We start from the raw sequence: 18480 nt of genomic DNA, 5'->3' as shown, positions 1-18480 counted from the left end.
TGTGCTGTGTTTTGTTTTCTAGGTAGCTATCACAGAGTAAGGTCTTCTGTGCTTCAGTAAATTCTTGATGTAGGCAGTGGAAACCATGAGGTTTAACATTTTGGACCAGAACACTTTTATCCAAGGACCAAGGCAAGGCTGCTGGTGTAACAATAAGCTTAGAGAATCTCTGTGCGATTCAGACACTAAAACTAGTGGCACAGAGTGAGTCTGAAACACAGCTCTGACTCCAAGCAAGAGCTTTACAATGGCTTACTTTGGTTAATGCCAACACTTAATGTTAGGAAGGTAACGTTGTATCATCAGCAATAAAGAGGTCTTGAGGTACATTTTAGACAACAGAAGACTGCTTTGTACAAATCATCCATAGCTTCATCTATAGAGGCCTCTTAGATTTTTGTTCATCTGCCATGGCTTAGGATACTGCAACATGTTAGATGCGTTCCATCTGTATGTTCGGATATTTTTCTTTGGTGAAGGAGCTATTTTTGCAACAGCTGGAATTAAGATCATGTTTATTTAAATTTCTTGTAAATTTGTTTCTCTTAATATGAAGATCATACATCAGCAGTATAGGTAAGGTACCTTTCTAGGCTTTCTGTGCCGTTTTCTAATTTTTCTTTAAAACCTGCCTTTAGACTTTAAAATATCACTATTGCTTTCCAGAAATGCAACTTTGCTACATTCATTACAAGTATTACTTTTTTAGTTTTTATTTTGAACTGTGAGAGTGATAGTGAATTGAATCAGTATCTCCGATCTTTTTTTTTTTTTTTTAGGTTTGACTCCACTCACAGCCCCAGTAAGCTTCATGTGGCTGAAACCATGTATATAAATGGAATAATTTATTTAACCATGTATGCGTATACCTGAACATGCACAGAAGTACCATAAATCTTGGCCTGTATTACAATTGATGCTTCAATTCCTTCTGGTCCCCTCTGCTTCTGTGTATTATTGTTCTTGAGTTCAGCAAGCTATTTCCCAAAAAGATCCATAAATATCTGGTTTAACTGTATGGCTTTTCTTACTTTTCACCTCTCAGTAACATAGTACAGTGTCTGCTATGAGTCAAAAGTAATAGTTTGAACCATTTAGTATCACTAACAGGTTCCTGTTAAGAAAGACCTATAAGTCTACTTTGATATAAATAAGTGTTCCTACTTCAGTTGAATTAATGGAAAAGTCAGCATGGGGACTTTGCCCCTCAACATCATTAACTAACATAAAAGTGTTTTCTGACTGCTTTTCTTGTCAGGTGGTATTGCCATCTCTTAAGTCCTAATATACCAGGTCAGTCATGTTATTGTGTGTCCTGGTTTCAGCTGGAATAGTTAATTTTTCCTAGCATCTGGCATGCTTTGGATTTAGGATGAGGAGAGTAATTGATAACACGTTAATATTTTTAGTTGTTGTCAAAACAGTTAGGGACTTCTCAGGTTCTCTGATTGCTCTACCAACAAGGAGGTAGGGGTACACAGTGAGTTGGGAGAGAACACAACCAGGACAGCTGACGCAAACTGGCCAGAGGGGATATTCCATACTGTTGCAGTTTTGTGAGGCTGTGCTGCTGAGACAGGTCTTTTAAGCAGCAGTTAGAGCTTTCTGCCAGCCTAAACTATAAACAACGAGCAATTCAAGACCAAAGTCATGGCCAAGAGATAGTCACAGCACCTCTGAGAAACACGTGTAGGAGAAAACAACCTGGAAGCAGCTGCATTTTGCCACCAGAGAAGAGAATGAGAAGATGTAATGAGCTGTGCAGACACCAAGGCCAGGAAAGGGTGGGGGAGGAGGCGCCCCAGGTGCCAGAGAGAAAGATGCTCCTGCAGCCCCTGGAGAAACCCATGGAAAAGGCCAAGACCCCACCTGCAGTGCATGGAGGGGCTCCATGCTGGATGGAGCAGGTGGAGACATAGAGAAGATGTGGTGACCCTACGTTGGAACAAGCCACTGCAGCCATGAGGAGAAACAGACATAGAGAAGATGCCGTGACCCTACATTGGAACAAACCCCTGCCAGCACTTGCAGCCATGGAGAGAAACAGAGACACAGAGATGAGAGAGAGAGAGAGAGAGAGATTTGCACGGGAACAGGTTTGCTTGAGGGAGGCTGGTGACCCCACAGAGGACTGGGACTGACAGACATTGTGATATATGACTGCCCGCCATAGCAGTGACCCACGCCAGGGCAGCTTGTGAATAGATAGAGCCCTGGGTAAAGGATTCAAGTTGTAGAAATTTTTGGAGGACTGGTGCAACTGGTGCAGTAGGGGGAGGGTGTGAAATGAATACCACCCCCCCCCCCTCCCACCCTCCTCCGGCCGAGAGGGAAACCGGCTTGCAAGGGACGGACAAAAGCCCCATCTCCCAGTCCCTGCCCCCTGTGCTGCGAGCAAGGGGAAGAAGGGAGTGAAATCATGACTAGAGTGAAGTCTGCTAAGAAGGGAGCAGGGAGGGAGGTTAGAGGTGTCTTAAGATCTGGAAAAGGAAAACAGCTCACGAAGAAGTCACCGAGAACCCCATTTTTTTTCCTAGTCCCTGCCCCCCTGTACTGTGAGCAGGGGGAAGAAGGGAGCAAGATCATGGCTAAAGGGAAGTCTGCTGAAAATGGAGGGGTGGGGGGAAGGTGCTACCGAGAATCCCATCTTGCCCAGTCCCTGCCCCCCCGTACTGCATGTGAGGGGGAAGAAGGGAGCAAAATCCTGACTAAAGTCTGCTAAGAAAGGAGTGGTGGGGGGAAAGTGTTTTAAGATCTGGTTGCGTTTGTTTTAAGATCTGGTTGTGCTCTCAACTCTGGTTTCTTCACTGTTCTTTGTAGTTGTTGTGTAGTGTAATAGAGTAGTTTTTCTCCTCTACACTTTGTGTTGAGTTTGTTTTGCCCACATCGTTGACAGAGTGATCTCTCAGCCTCTTAATATATAAATTTCTCCCCTGTCCAACTAAGAAGGGGAGTAATAGACTGAATTTGGTGGGCATCTGGCCTCCAGCCAGGGCTAAACCATAACACATACCATATGGCATCATGCTTAGCATATAAACTGGGAGAGAGTTGGCTCGGGTGCCCTGCAGTTCTGGAACTAGTGGGGAATCAGTCAGCAGGTGGTCAGAATTGTGCTGTGTCACTTGTTTTGTATATTATTAATATTATTGTTGTTGCTGTTGCTGTTATCATCACTATCACTTTCCCTTTCTGTCCTATTTAAACTATTTTTATCTCAACCATGAGTTTTACCCTTTTTTTTGATTCTCTCCCCATCCTACTGGGGTGGGAAGTGGGTGAATGGCTGTGTGGTTGTTTTAGCTGCCTGCCAGGTTAAACCACAATACTGCACTAACATAGGAAAAAGTGAACTCTACACTAGCATGAGAAATTGTGTAATTTCTTATGTAAGTGAAAGCAATACTTAGTTGTTGATGTTTTTCCACATTTTTTCTGCTTTAGGTTTCTCAGAACAGATAGATGGAATGATATAACTAAGTCCCACCTGCAGATCTGAGTGAGAAGACACATTGCCTTTGTCTCTCTCTTGCAGCTGGACTGTAAAAGAGTTAATGTTGCTTAGAGCAGCATGAAATTTCACACCGACTAGGCTAAAAGAGAACATCCACAGTTCTTTCTCAGTAGTCTTGTTTGCGGGGTTCATGCTGCCCTTTCCACACACCTGATAAAGCATGCCATAAACCGACACAATTCCATGCATTAATTGGAAGACAAAGAGCCAAGATGTGTTATCTGAAAAAAAAAATAGCTGTTTTAAACTAACTTTATTGTAATAGCATATGGATTTTTCTTGAAAAAATACGCTATTCTTAATCCAAGTTTGCAGAACAAATGGTTGTTAGGACAAATTTATTTAAAATAAAAACATTTGTCCTGGGGTTAAAGAACAATTCGGCGATACATTGCAAAAGCAATTATAGTTGTGGTAAGCAAGGTTTTATTTGTTTTTATAGTAAAGATTGAGGTGAAAGTCTTGGCCAGTAGAATGACTCAGTACTGATTTCCTGCTGATGTGGTGGATACCTGTCTTCTGTTTTCAAGGCCTGTTTATCAATTGTTGGCAGATCTAGCAGATATGTGGGTTGTGGGTACACTCTGGTAATTGTGGAGATAACCTTAGAAAAACAGGAGGTTCCTTATTTTTTAAATTTTCATATATCAGTGTTTGCAGTGTTTTTTGTTTTCTCTACTAATAATCAGAAGGTAACTAGAAACATGTCAGATTTTGGAATATTTATTCAGAACCATGAATGCTGTAAACATACTTGAGATTTGAAGCCTTACCATTTCACCTGGATGTCATACAAGCCATGCATTTGACAAACAGATCCTGTTGGAAATTCCTTGTTGGAAATTCATGTGTATGAAGGCATTTTTGAAACAAATAAATTATAATTTGAAGCTGAGGGCCAGATCTTAACTACATTAAAAAGTACAAGTACTTTAATAATTTGGTAATAAGATATGGGAATTGTTACTGAATTATGTCTCTGTCAAGCTGTCTGCTATGCTGCTATATGAAGTGCTTTAGGAACAGAATGCTAAAAGATTGGATTTTGCTTAAGAGTCCTTATTTAATGAAAACTATATCTAACGTGAAATATCAGAGAACCAGTCCACTGCCTGCTTAATGAATTAATTTTTTTATGGCCAGTGGTTTTACATGCATCATTGTCATGCCTGTGATGGAGTCTAATAATCTAACAGTTTCCCTACCTCTCTGTGTTTTGCAGGCATACAGGAGTTTCCAGAAAATATTAAAAATTGTAAATTCCTAACAGTTGTTGAGGCCAGCGTTAATCCAATTTCAAAGTAAGTTTATGTGTTTTTTTGATGTTTTATATTTTGTGAAGACACTGCTGAATCTCAGTTGCCTGAGGCATGCTCCAAGCCTCGGACTCAGGGAGTAGAGCTACCTAAAAAGTATCTTCATCAACCTCATTGTGCTGTAATACAGAATAGTTATGCCATTAAATTATAATATAATATATAACACGCAGGAACACTGCGCTGCCATTCAGCGAGACCTGAACAGGCTGGAGAGCTGGGCAGGGAGAAACCAGATGAGGTTTAGTAAGAGGAAGTGTAGTGTCTTGCACTTGGGAAGGAATGTATCAGTACAGGCTGGGGGATGACCTGTTGGAGAGGAGCTCTGCAGAGAAGGACCTGGTTGATGACAGGTTGGCCATGAGCCAGCGGTGTGCCCTGGTGGCTAAGAGAGGCAATGGGATCCTGGGGTGTATCAGGAGGAGTGTGGCCAGCAGGTCAAAGGAGGTGATCCTCCCCCTCTACTCTGCCCCACCTGGAGTATTGTGTCCAGTTCTGGGCTCCCTGGTATAGAAAAGACAGGGATCTCCTGGAGAGAGTCCAGAGAAGGGCTACAAAGATGATTAAGGGCCTGGAGCATCTCCCCTACAAGGAAAGGCTGAACAAACTGGGGCTGTTCATCCTTGAGAGAAGACCAAGAGGGGATCTTATAAATGTTTATAAATATCTCAAGTGTGTGGAGTCTTTTTCTCTGGATGCCTACCTGTGCGATCTGTCCTAGGAAATCTGCTTTGGCGGGGGGATTGGACCAGATGATCTCTCAAGGTCCCTTCCAACCCCTACAATTCTGTGATTTTGCCCAATAGGCTGTGCGGGCAATCCTGTATTACAGTGTTTCTCTTAGCTTTTTGAAGTCCATCGCTTCTCATAGAAAATTACACAAAGAACTTTCTAATAACAATAATTAATTTTACTCTAAAATGTCTACCACTTTTTCAAACGGTTTGCATTAGTAGATTTCTCTGTCACCTTCTGTAGTGACAAAATTAATTTGGCAGAGGTAGCACTGCCACAGATACAAACTTCGTGCAGTGTAACTGTTGGAAAAAGAGGCATTTATCTTGGTTTTAATTTACCTTATGATTCTAATTTATCTTACAGATCTAATTAATGTCTTCTCCACGTTAGGTGTCAGGAAATCACCAATACATTGCAAGACTATGTTTGTTATTTGTAGTTTTTGTTGCCTGTAGATACTTGAAATACAGAAATTTTTTTTGAAACTAGTCTCACAGAAATTAAGCATCTTCTGCAATTTTGTAGAAATTCTGGTACCACCTTAATGTTATCAATATGTAGGACTCCAATACTACATTGATGTTTAAGAAAATGTAACTTAATGCCCTGAATATTATTGAAACAAAGGCACTACATTATTTCTGTACAGGCTTCCAGATGGATTTTCCCAACTGTTAAACCTAACGCAGCTGTACCTGAATGATGCTTTTCTTGAGTTTTTGCCAGCCAACTTTGGCAGGTAAGTTGAATTTGAAATTTACATTTAGTTTTAAATTTATGCGGAGAAGTTTCTGTTGCTTCTGAAGCAGAGTGGCAAGTGGATGAGGGGGAGAAGTATACATTACTGACCCATTTATGCCACGTATTAGTTGGAAAAAAAATCCTGGATCTTTATCACCATTTTTAATTGGGCTTTTGAATGACAGAATGCTTATAAAGAGACAAGAAATAAAACTCATTTACTTGTGTTACAATAGAGCTCTGGTAGAGTACAGGAGAGTAGTGCTTCTGAAATAGAGGTTGGTTACCGTTTAGTAATTGGAGTGAAGCAAATAATGACATCCGTATTTCCACTTGTCCTCTGGATTCTCAGATTCCTTTATGCACATCTGCAATTCTCAAGTGCCTTCTTTCAAAAAAAATCCTGACAAGACTTTGCATATTTATGGTGTGCTGACCAAGTAGAATTGTTCTAGTATCTAGTTTATATACATGACAAGTACTAAACCCCTACCTTTTTTAAATTAATTAAATCCTAGGGGCAAAAGTGAATGGATAATATTACAAAGAGGAAGACTGCTGGATGATCATAGTTCATCCTGTTCTCCTTATCATGCCGATTTAACCATTTCTCCTTTTTTTCCCATCTTGTTACTCTTCACACTCTCCTTTTCTAGACTGTCACTTTCCTACTCCACAGCTAGCAGACCTCTCCTCCAGGAATTGCGGCTGTTAGTTAACCTGGCATGTTGCTGTGTTGAAAGCGGTTGCGTTAGGGTTATAGTCGTTGGGTCAGCACAGTTTACAAGAGATTAGCAGAGCCCCTGAATAGAGTGCTGCAGAATTACATCGGGTCAGGAGATGTACAGTGAAAGATGAGCACAGGTGCACTCCATGACTGACCATTAATTTATTAGTCATCTGTGATCAGAGTCATTGGCCTATTCTTCTCTGTGCAGTTATTAGTCATTCTCTGATGAATGATTAAAGGCACCAGATACATTACACACTCAGCAAACAAAAAAGCTGCTCATGATGCAGAAGCATCGTTATTGTGTGTCTTTTTCTGGTACACAAAGCTTGTGTTTCAAAAACCTTCATTAAGGAAGAAGAAATATATGGAAGGCACATAATCTTGTTGGGGCATTTTAATGACTGCATATGCATTCTTTGTGTTCTGTTTTTTAATAGTCTGACCAAATGACAGGAATTTCTCTGTAAAAAAACCTCAAACAAACCAAACCAGGTGAAATTGAAGACTTCAGGTTGACATGCTTGGGCTTATGTAATTAATCTTAAACATCCTTTAAAAACACGTCATTTTTTTTTCTGCATCGCTGTCTGCTTCTGTAGTGCTTAATGGTTAGAGAAACAGTGAAGTCATTAATTAATAACAGTTTAAGAATAGTTTAAGCTGTTGTTAAAGGGTTACTTGAAAGCCAGTTCTCCAGTGTAGTGTTTCTTTTAGGAGCTGTGGAGAATTCAGAATTCAACCTTGTTTTTTAAAATATATTGACTTAGCTCATAATCAGGAGAATGAAACCAAAATCAAGATTTTTCTCATTGGTTGTTTTTAAATGAATTGTATTTATGAAAGTTCATGTACTACTGGTATTGCATAGAACAAATGCTGTTCTGTAGTAGGGTAATATTTAGGCCAAGTAAATTAGAAAACAATTAATTGGTAAAAAGTCATTTCAAAGGAAGATTCAGATGACTTTACAATTGAGTACTTTTGTTCTCTAAGTCCCAAGGCTGCTTTGCCACCCCCCAACTTTACTTGTAGGTATAAACTTGCTAATGCAAATGGTCTTTTAACTTGTACTTGATAGTATAGGAATACTTTTTTTAAAAATGAACGAATAAACAAAAAGGCTTTGATATATATTTCTGGCATTCTTAGAACCTTGTTGGTTATTCTTATACAGGACAAGCCTTCAACTTCTACCAGTTAGGTGCATTAATTATTTTGTATATGGCCTTATCACTATTACTTTTAATTACATGAGAACACATGAAGTAACTTTGAGTTCTGTTTCCTGCTCTTACTGGCAACTATAAGCAAGAATTCCTCTTAAAAAGTAAGCCAGTGCCATGTTAAAGCTAGCAGACTTTTTATGTTCTATGTACCTGGACCTCTGTTCCAATAGTTCAGGTTAGAAACCTTATTTCCAACATCAGTTTCTCTCTGTTCATATTTATTTGTTCCACAGTTTAATTGCTGTCATCTCTCATGAGTGTTGTCTCCCATTCTCTCACCTGCTGTTTTTATAGTGTTCTCATATCCCCGTTGCAGTTTGCTAGACTAAATAAAATTCTGTTTCCCTCTGGGATGGCAGGTTTTCCTTTATGCCTGATGATATTAATAGATCTTGGAACGAGTTTCAGTTTGAATTAATCTTCTTCTTTTTGATGGAGGATGATGACATATATAGCTATATTTAGAATTCAAATTCAGTTCTCTTCATGGTTTGTACAATGTCGTGATTATCTTCTTGTTTCACTTGGAAATGTCTGTAGTTACGCTCTAGTGTTCCACTAGCCCTTTTTGCAGCTGCCTGGTGTCATTTACCACATGATCGACTAATGCATTGGACAGCTCAGTTAGAAATGGCTGATGACTCTACAAGGAAATCATAAGTACTTGACTTGATGCTATGGCAGCTTGTCCCTTTTCTATTTTTTTCAGTCTTTGATGTTGCACAGGATTTTTTCCCTACAGCGTCCTTATAGTTCACTGTATTGTCTCTGACTTTTGTGGCATCAGCAAACTTAAACATTTTCCCTATTCTTTAAGATTGCTGTTAAAAACTATGGAACCAGGCAATCCCAAAATCGACTGATACTTAGGAAAGAAATCTTTGTGTAATGCAAGCTACTTTTACTACATCCATACAACATTTTACTGAATTTACCTCCCTGCTTTATTCTCACCTTCAAAATTTGTGCTACAGCTTTGCATTATTGAGGTCAAGATTATCTGATCTTTTTTTTTCCCCATATGAGCAGTACTGTCCTTCAGTGATGTCACACCAGTCCAGTCTGTTAGAAAAAAAAAAAATCACTAGACTTGTGATTAAATGTGGCAGTTCCTTTGGAATTCTGAAGTGATAAAGTGGTGGGTTTTTTCTTCCACTCCCAAATTTTAATTTGAATGCATTAGTATTGGCACAGGTCCCAGAGGTAGCCTTTATGGCAGAGCACAGAAAACTGAGAATTGCTTATGTTTACCTGAGAAAACTGTCATCTGTGATATCTAAATACATAATGTATATTTACATTTAAATACACAAATACCTAAGCAGAGCATTCTAAACTTAAAGCTCAGTGTATGCCAATTTTGACAAAGGGCTTTAAAAGGGAAACATTATTTACTGATCGGTGTTTAAGATAAACCTCTTATCTTCAATGTCATTCTAAAAACGTTGTCTGTAATGAGGTATTGTTTCCAGAGAACTTTTACTGTGATGATGCAATGAATTTACTTTTATTTCTCCTCTCAACAGTTTGCCAATAGTATTTGCAGTAGTAGGTATTTTTAGTAGTCTACTTGGGCATAATTTTTACATAAATGGGTAGTGATAATCAAATCTGGGACTTAATTTAGTTGCTTACATGTGATTTTGCTGAAACTCTTGCAACCTCCTATAGGCTACATCTATTTCAGTCCTCTTGCCTATATTTTTTAGCTACAATTTAAAAACCAAAATTCTTCACTAGCAAGACTGTAAAGGAGGTGAAAAGTAAAGAATGTCTCTCTAGGAAGTATTTTTATTTTCCAAGGAATGACTGCTGTTGAGCAGTGAGTTATTAATTATACTTGCTATATATTATTTTACATTTTATTCAGAATGTATATTTAGATAAATCAGATTTAAGAGGAATATTGATTTTTATCTTGGCAAAGGTGTTAATGTAGTGATTTTACTTTATTTAGAAGTTGAGCTTCATTTTAATAACAGGCTACATTGTTGATACTAGTACACCTGATATATGTAAAGTTGAGTTGAACAATATTCTCTTACAGCTCTGTGTTTAAGTAATGGGTAAATATTTCTGTGGTTATAAGTTTTTACAATTGTGATATGAAATAGGTCTGTGTGAGTATAACAGATCTTTGTGATAGAATGGCAGAGGAAATACATATTCTGCCACTAAGACTCTTTCTCCTTTCTTTTTCTTTGACTAGCACTACATATTCCTATTCCAACCCATTTTTCAGTTCCAGATGCTTAGTATGGGTGTTTACACCAGGAAATTAAAGAGCAGCTAGTCTGAGTGTTTTGATGTGTGTTATTAAACTTGAATTAACCCTTCTGGTCATAATGGAAGTAGTGACAACTGCTTCAATCCAGTATTTCTCAAAAATTACTGTCAGAAAATTAGTTTAGACATAGCCTGTATATCCCAGCCAGTAGAAGTTGAAGATGTTATTCTAGTAGGCTCTGTGTAGCTGTACACCTAAGAAATTCAGTATTTGTATTTCTAGTTTCATAGAGCTAGTTGAAGTAAGAGTGTAGCATGAAACAAGGTCACAAAGCTCTGAAGCTTTGTGTCACCAAGGGCAGTCTTTAAGTTCGCAGAATTGGCTTATTAGAAGTGTTGTACAGTCTGTTCTGGCTAAAGTCAGCGAAGCGTGGGTGTGCATACATATAGTTTAGCATATGAACAGAGGTTTGCTTATGCTGCTTTCAACTGAGAAATGTGACTGCATACACCTGTTGTGTTATGTGCAGTGTACAAAGAAGTACAAAAGGTAGAAACTGTGTAGCTGTTTTCTTTGTCATCAAAGCAAAATACCAACTAGAGCCTAATGCAGCCTGTGGTTGTTCTTGGGCTCAGGAGTCAGAGCCCAAAATGACCATTCAAATCTGAGGGTGCTTAAACAACAAGCTCTGTTTGTTATGGATTAGTGTCTTAGGATGCAGGTAGAGCAAAAAGGCTAGGAAGTCCTTTCCTAGAATGACAGCAGCTATACTACCATGAACTGTCTTTTCAGTGAGGTATTCTTCCAGCAACATAAGTGTGTTGTTTTTCCTTTGAGAAGTTGGGGGGAGGAGGTTCGTTTCCCTCCAGCAGTTGCTACCATATGGTGAGTGCAGCTTGTAGTGCTGGCTGTGCTGACCTCTGCTCTGTGTCAAGGTGACTGTTTTATTCTTAGGTTATTCGTAGGCGTGGCAGATTGCTACTTTCAAATGTATCCAAAAATGAGCGAATGTCTAGAGGAAAAACAAATATTGTTTTCAGCTTTCTATTTTTACTTTAAGTATAGTTCTCACTACTTAATCAGAATTAAGCTTTCTGTCCCTGTGTTTGCAGTGTACTCCGTTGAGCACCTTCAGGAAAAACTGGTCTGTTCACTAAGCTCTTTTTTTGAGTCAGGGAGCTTAATGCTCTATTTTGTGTTTTATGAGGGCTGTTAGTGGGTCACATGTGGAACTCTTGTTTTTACAACCCTGTATGTATTTAAACCAAATTCGGTTTCTGCATTGCCTTTAGCAGAGAGATAGTCTTGTCACTGCTGTCCTAATGCAAAAAAAATTCCACTGGGGATGGTGCACTGTTTGAATGTCAAGACTGCTTTGAACTTACCTTGGCCAAGCAGTTGAGTTTGGGATTTAGAGGTTATTTATTTTTTAACCAAGGATTTACTGAAGGAAAGGTCAAACTGTCTTCTAACAGAAATATCAAAATGGATTAAGAAAGGAATTACTAGAAAGAGAATATGGAAGAAAATCCAAGATGAATTTAAAGGTTGTTTTTAACCATGTGGAAGACCACGGGAGTTTCTCTGATGAGGCTTTTAAGTGAAATGGTTTTGTGCATGGCCAGTATTAGAAATTCAGCATCTTAATTTATGCAGACTGATCCTACCTTTCTTGTATTACTTCCTGTGTACATCTATATATCATGATAACATATAATAATGTGCACATAATGAATCCAGTGGAGTACTGTAAAATCGCTGGGGTGAAGGAAAACAAACGTGTTCAAACAGGTGCAGAAAACCAGGCAAGATCTAGTTTGTTTGCTGCTGTACCATAAACAAACCCCAATGAATAAATGAATGTAAAATAACTTGCAGCTATATGCAGAAAACATATTTGTATTCTTGCAGAAAGAAATCTTTTGAACTTGTAGATTTTTTTAACTAAGCAATATAAATAAGTTCAGAGATTATATTTGTCATAAAATAAAGTATATTCTCATAATTTGTTATGCCTTTCTGTTGCAGATTAACTAAGCTCCAGATTTTGGAACTTAGAGAAAACCAGTTAAAAATATTGCCAAAGTAAGTATAGAGGATGTCTGTTTAAACTTCTTAAGGGGGTGGTTGTGTTTTTTTTCCTGTAGTTCTGTTAGTAATGTAGTGCTTATTGAAAAGTTGATCACAGCTTAAAACGTATGGCTAAGAACTGGACTAAAGTCTCACAAGGAACTTTCCCTTCATACTACTGAAATTAATAATAAATTAATACAGACTGGCTGGTTTACCTAATCAGAGATTGGTTTGGGTTTTTTCCCCCCTCTGTTCCCATCCAAGTCTATGGATTTCTGATATACCTGTTGAGTTTTTAAGTCAGCATGTGGGCATCTCAGGATGGTAATTTTAATAGGTCTGTTGCTACTTGCACACAGTATGGTATTGCTTCCCACGTGCCTGTCTGATGGCTGAGTGTCTGAGACTTAGGCATTAGTAATTAAGATTATGATCTCTAAATCAAACGTTGAGTTTGAGATGCATCCTCAGAATGAGGGAATGCAATTCACATGACTTGAACACAATTTTTTGGGGTGTAATATACTTCAGGGCTGAAAAAAATAACTCGTGTTGTGTTTTCTGTAATAGTAAAATAGTTCTGGATTTTCTTAAAGCATTCGTTTCAACAGTATATACAACTGTACCTCTCCCTTAAAATACTGCACCTTTCATAGTCCTCCCTTCCAGTTCTAATTCATTTCATCAAACAAGGCCAGGCTGATGGTGTTGTAGTTCCTGCAGTTTCTAGGAGCTACAGCAATACTCTGAACTTTTCTGACTTGGATCCTGGACCAAGTTAACCCATCTAAGTGGGTTAACAGAGATACAAGTGTTCAATGAAGAAAGAAACAGAGATCTCAAAGATGGAGTGGGAATTACCAGCTGTAGAGTCCTGGGTATGTTGTCATGTGCTGTAAAAGGGGTCCTTCTCTGGCAACAGAAACAGATCAAGAGAAGTACTAGTTCTGGTGGCTGTTAGGTGTTTGGTGAAGAAGAGTTGCTCATGTTCTACCAGAGACTTGCATGCAGTAGGCTTAAGTATGAACTGTCAGCTCTTCAAGTACAATAGTCTGTCATCTTAGTGACTGCAGCTGTTTATATGCCTAAGACATAACCAAGAGGTAAGTTGCATTGGAATTCCCTTTTTGTGTGTCTAGATGCTGTACTGTGATGTCTTCTGTATAAAGATGCGAAAATTCATATATGGAATTAAATGTATAGCATCAGAAAGCATGAATTTAAACCTTTAAGTGTGAAGCATTCTACTCATTTGTGTAAATACTCTGTGCTCCTTTGCTCTTCATATCACTAATTTACAGTAGGAAAAAATTAGAGGACATGTAATTTGGGATAGTAGCACTGTAAATTAAGTTAGTCACAACTGTGGAACAGTAGCTTTAATTAAAACTTATAGCTAATACAGATTTTGTTTATAGAATTACTCTGACCTTAATTGCCATAATTAACACTAATAGCGTGATTTACACACGATAATTTTAGAAGAGTTTACAGAGGTTTGTTGTAGTGATAAGAGACATTTAAACAAACGTAGTAATGTATTTAAACCAAACACAATTTCTGTTGATGTGGATGGGATTATTTTTTTTTGTTGACTTCAGTGTTTTCAGGGTTTCATCCTTGCTGGAAAACTAAACAGTAGTTGTCATGAGGATGTGCTCTGCAACACCTCCATCATAATCTACAGAACATGCTGTGATGCCACCTTTGTTATTCTTTTCTAATACTCTTGTGGTTCAATTAAGGGAGATTAAAGCTACTGAGAGTAGCCTTTTAACCTTCTCCACCCCCAACCCCTTTTTTTTTTAAACCAAATTAATATCCATTTCTCTACAGTGGTGTAGTGGAAACATTTTTATTTATGTGTTATGTACACTGGGGAGAAAAAAAAAATAATCATGCCTATAGCATGTGTCTGCCTTTCAGGTTAATACAGCTGTGCAGCAGTTGACTTGCCTGACAAAGGCATTCATGGCCTGGATTTAACACTTCTGTCAGAACAGAAGCCAATGTGAAATTCAGGCTTAAATTGTTTTCCCAACTTGAGTGTGTGTTTTAAAAGGAGCATGCTGTGTGGCTTTAAATAGTGCAGGAAATCCAAAGGGTTTCTTTTGAAGGTAGTAAGTTGTAGCAGTACATACTAATATTTTTGCTATGCAATATAACCATCTTTTCCTGTTTCCTTGTCACTCTCACCTTTTTAATAATTTCATACCTACAATGAATTATTTTGTATTTGTAATGAGAAATGTGTTTGGATAAATTTCTACAGAATTAGCTAGCCCTCTTGCTGAATTAAATGTGCACATAATTTTCAACACTAAAGCATAAAGCACTTGAAAGATTGTTAATCAAAATGGGTAATTAATGCCAACATACTAAATCAACCTTGCTTTGTGCCAAATGCATCATTTTGCTTGGAACTTATCCACAGCTAGAGACTGCAAAACTGGCAGTATTATAATGCAAACCATCTCAGTGAAAATATTTCTACTTTAAAGGAAAGCAAAAAACCACACAGAGCTTATTTAGAGGCATTTATCTGATAGGTAGCAAAAGTTGGAGAAATGGACCAGTGGAAATAAAAAAAGTTCGGTTTCGATTTTATTTTGTTAAGCTTCTGTTTGTTGCCTGATTGTCAATAAAAATAGTAACCTTATCAGAAAAAAAAGCTGGTTATGTGAAAACATAATGACAATGATTCAGGGCCCAATCTTGCTATCACGTACATGCCTTGAATTTAGTGCTTCTTGACGTAAACTGTAGTGTTAAGGTTAGTGAAGCTGACTACTTAAAACATCAGAATTAGAGGCATAGTTTAGACTACCTGATCCCTTAGCAGTGGATTAACTGGACAGCAAGTAAAATAATACTAATTATGAAACAGATTTTTCAGTTTACGGAAGGGATTAGATAGCACTGTGGCAAAGCTAGAAATAGGTCTAACTCAGTGATCCAGGAAATCTTTTGGGTTTGGTCCTGTATTCCTCTTCCTTTAGCACTGAATTTTCCGTATACTTTAACATTATTGGAAGCTTGTCTGAAGGTGTAGTTGTTCTGTAAACAATACAGAAAAGCAAAAAGGTATTAGTCATAGAATAGCTGAAAGTGATATAGACTAAGCAGGCAGTGGGGTAGAGGAGGAAAATAACTGAGGCCCTGGTTTTGCAAACACAGAGATTAAAGACATTTTGGCAAGGAAAAAAAATTGTCCAAAACCAGTGAAGCTGTACTTTGTTACAGTCTGTGTTATATAATGGTAATTTTTGCAGATGCTTTAGGAGAGATTTGCAGATATTTGCTCAGATTCTGAATGGTAATACAGGTACCCTTGATGAAAAACTCTAATAGTTTTTTGTTTTGTTTTGTTTTGTTTTTTTCTTCACAAAACCTTGAAGATTAAGGCAAGAATGGCAACTTCGTGTTGCCTTAGAGTCATTCAGGATGTAGCACTAACAAGATGGGAAGGGAGTAACTTGATCTAGGTTAGACTGGAATGCAATTTGTGTAGCTAGTGCAACTTGGCAGTGTGGAGGAGAGGAGCTTGATGGCTTAGGTTCTGTGGCTGGTGTTAGCTATATAAACAGCTTGGCCTCTATACTTAAATAGTTTACAAAAAAATCACTGAGACATTGGAGTGTGTTCTGGAAGATACTTTTGTTGTGTGTATTTTGATGAAATCATTAAAATAAAAAGAGTTCATATTGAACTGAAAAAAAATTCCAGTCATCTCAAGTTACAGTAAAAACTCTGTCCGATTTTGTTGCAATTCAGCCTTGTCAAAATTCACTTAATCACATTGAACATTTTAATTTTGTTGGTCTTGCTGTTTTTTTCCTTCACTTTTAAAGTTTGTATGTGTTTATAAGCTGAAAATTCAGTTAAAATAAAAATCAAGACATTGTCTTAGCTGTTGAAATGAAAGAACTATATAATGGCAAAATAAACCTTTTAAAAAAAATAATTTACTGAAACTAATGTATCAAATTCAATCCTGCATAGTTGTGATCTCCCTTAATCTATTTTTTGAGGCTGATCATCAGTGGGGTTTTGGACTGCTCTCTCTTGTAGCCCACAGTCTGCTTAACATATCTTGAAAACTGTAAAAATCTGAAACATTTTTAAATGGAAGTCACCAGTAGAAGTACAGTATGGTGTTTTAAACATGAAATTTTAAAAGGTGCAGAATGATATGCTTATGACCTGTTAAGTGAGTCTTCACCTGCGCTACTGGAAGATTCATTGGGGTAAATTCAATAGCAGCGTGTGGAACTAAGATTGGTATTGGCATGGACTCATAAAGCTTTGAGAAATTCTGCTTATGCAGAGAGACCTAGATAATTCACGTTAGAATTGGAAAATTAATTTTAGTAGTTGGCTTACTGATAATCGTCCTGTTCATGAGCTTTGAGAAATGAGGGAGAATGTTTCTCTGATTCTTCTGGAAACAGCCTTGTCATGTATTTTTTCTTTTCCTTTGTTGAGACAGTGCAAATGTGAGTTACAGTCTTTCTGCTAAAGTCTGTGAATACTATGGTACAGTGCAAAAAAAAAAAGGATACTGCTTTTGCTTTGATTATTTTTAGACTAAATTCCAAGTTTGTCCCCAGCATAGTTGCTATAACATAATGAGAATTAAATCTCTAGATGAATACTGAGTGCAATCCTTTTGAGAAATTATTTCATTCAAAATAATAATAATCACATTAACTTTCAGTAAATAAGTCTTTTTTCAATAAAATGTCATTTTTGAACTGTGCGTTCAAAACGTGCAATAAGAAACTTTGAGTATCTGCATATAGCATCTTGTGCTCTTTCAGATTTTTTTTTAAAGATACTAGGGTTCATGCATATATTCTGATAACATAAAAGACTCTAGCATTTAGAAACTCTTCCATTTAGTTTTTCTAGATTTCTATAGCATGTACACGTGGCTTATGTTTGAAAGCTTAAGATACAGTCATATGGAAAGCTACTGTTAAAAGAATACGGAACATAATGCCAGGTGAGGGATTTGCATCCCCTTTGAAAATATTTTAAGATGGTGCTGCTGTCAACTGGAGTACCAGTCATGTAGACCACCATGTGCAGTGGTACATAGTCTCTCTGGGCTCTCCAAAGTAAATCTAAATGTAGGGGAGTTTTTGTCAAAACACAGCTTGAAGGAATGGATTTTACTTTATTTCGGTCATTGATCGAATCTTTGCCATGATTTGGCTTAAAGAGTATTGATGTGTCACAAAATCCAATTTAGTTATCCGATCCGTTGTAGGACTAGAGAAATAATTAGGATTCCAGACCATATTGTGTGGAAGCAATTTTTTCAGCAGCTTGGAGAGGGAGGGAGATTTCGTTAGTTACTGTGCTTCAACAGTGGTCTTTTCTGTTTTAGCTAATCATTATGCATTTGCCTTTCTTTGGGAGGACAACTTGTAGTTACCTAGCCTTTGACTGCTGAGAAGGCTTATTGTGACTGAAGCACTCAAAAGAAGAGTAACTTCACTGAGTACTCTTTATCACAAAGATAACCCTAACAGACTTCAGGTTGTAGACTAATCTGTAGATGAGCTGCTGTCTGATCATTAATGTGTGCCTGGTTGAACAGTGTGTGAAAATTTGACATTATTGAGATACCAGTTACAGAACAGCATCACTGCTTAATACCTATTTAAGCAATATATTTGTACAAACACAGGAAGTTTGGATCTAACTGCTATTTTCTTAAATCTAATTCCTTATTATTCCCTTCCTGTGCAGAACCATGTCCAGACTGACTCAGCTGGAGAGACTAGACTTAGGAAGTAATGAATTCACAGAAGTGGTGAGTTTTACCTTAGTAACTAAGCTTTGTATCTTTTAAAACTCTCTTTATCCCTTAATCTATTTTTAATCAATGTGAAAAATTGGAGGTC

At 37.6% G+C, this 18480-nt stretch overlaps 1 protein-coding gene across 1 annotated transcript in view; it reads left to right on the top strand.

Moving 5' to 3' along the window:
- The window catches only part of ERBIN (erbb2 interacting protein), a 63680-nt gene that overhangs the window by 14100 nt on the left and 31100 nt on the right, over window positions 1-18480 (top strand). The window contains exons 3-6 of the mRNA XM_084278044.1: window positions 4737-4815; window positions 6218-6307; window positions 12524-12580; window positions 18326-18389. Of these exons, the coding sequence (XP_084134170.1) occupies window positions 4737-4815; window positions 6218-6307; window positions 12524-12580; window positions 18326-18389 (290 nt within the window). The remainder of the gene's footprint in view (window positions 1-4736; window positions 4816-6217; window positions 6308-12523; window positions 12581-18325; window positions 18390-18480) is intronic.

Source organism: Gallinula chloropus, assembly GCF_964237585.1.
Source record: "Gallinula chloropus genome assembly, chromosome: Z".
Taxonomy (NCBI): Eukaryota; Metazoa; Chordata; class Aves; order Gruiformes; family Rallidae; genus Gallinula; species Gallinula chloropus.
Note: the sequence above shows the minus strand (reverse complement) of the source record. Positions and strands in the feature narration are given on the sequence as shown.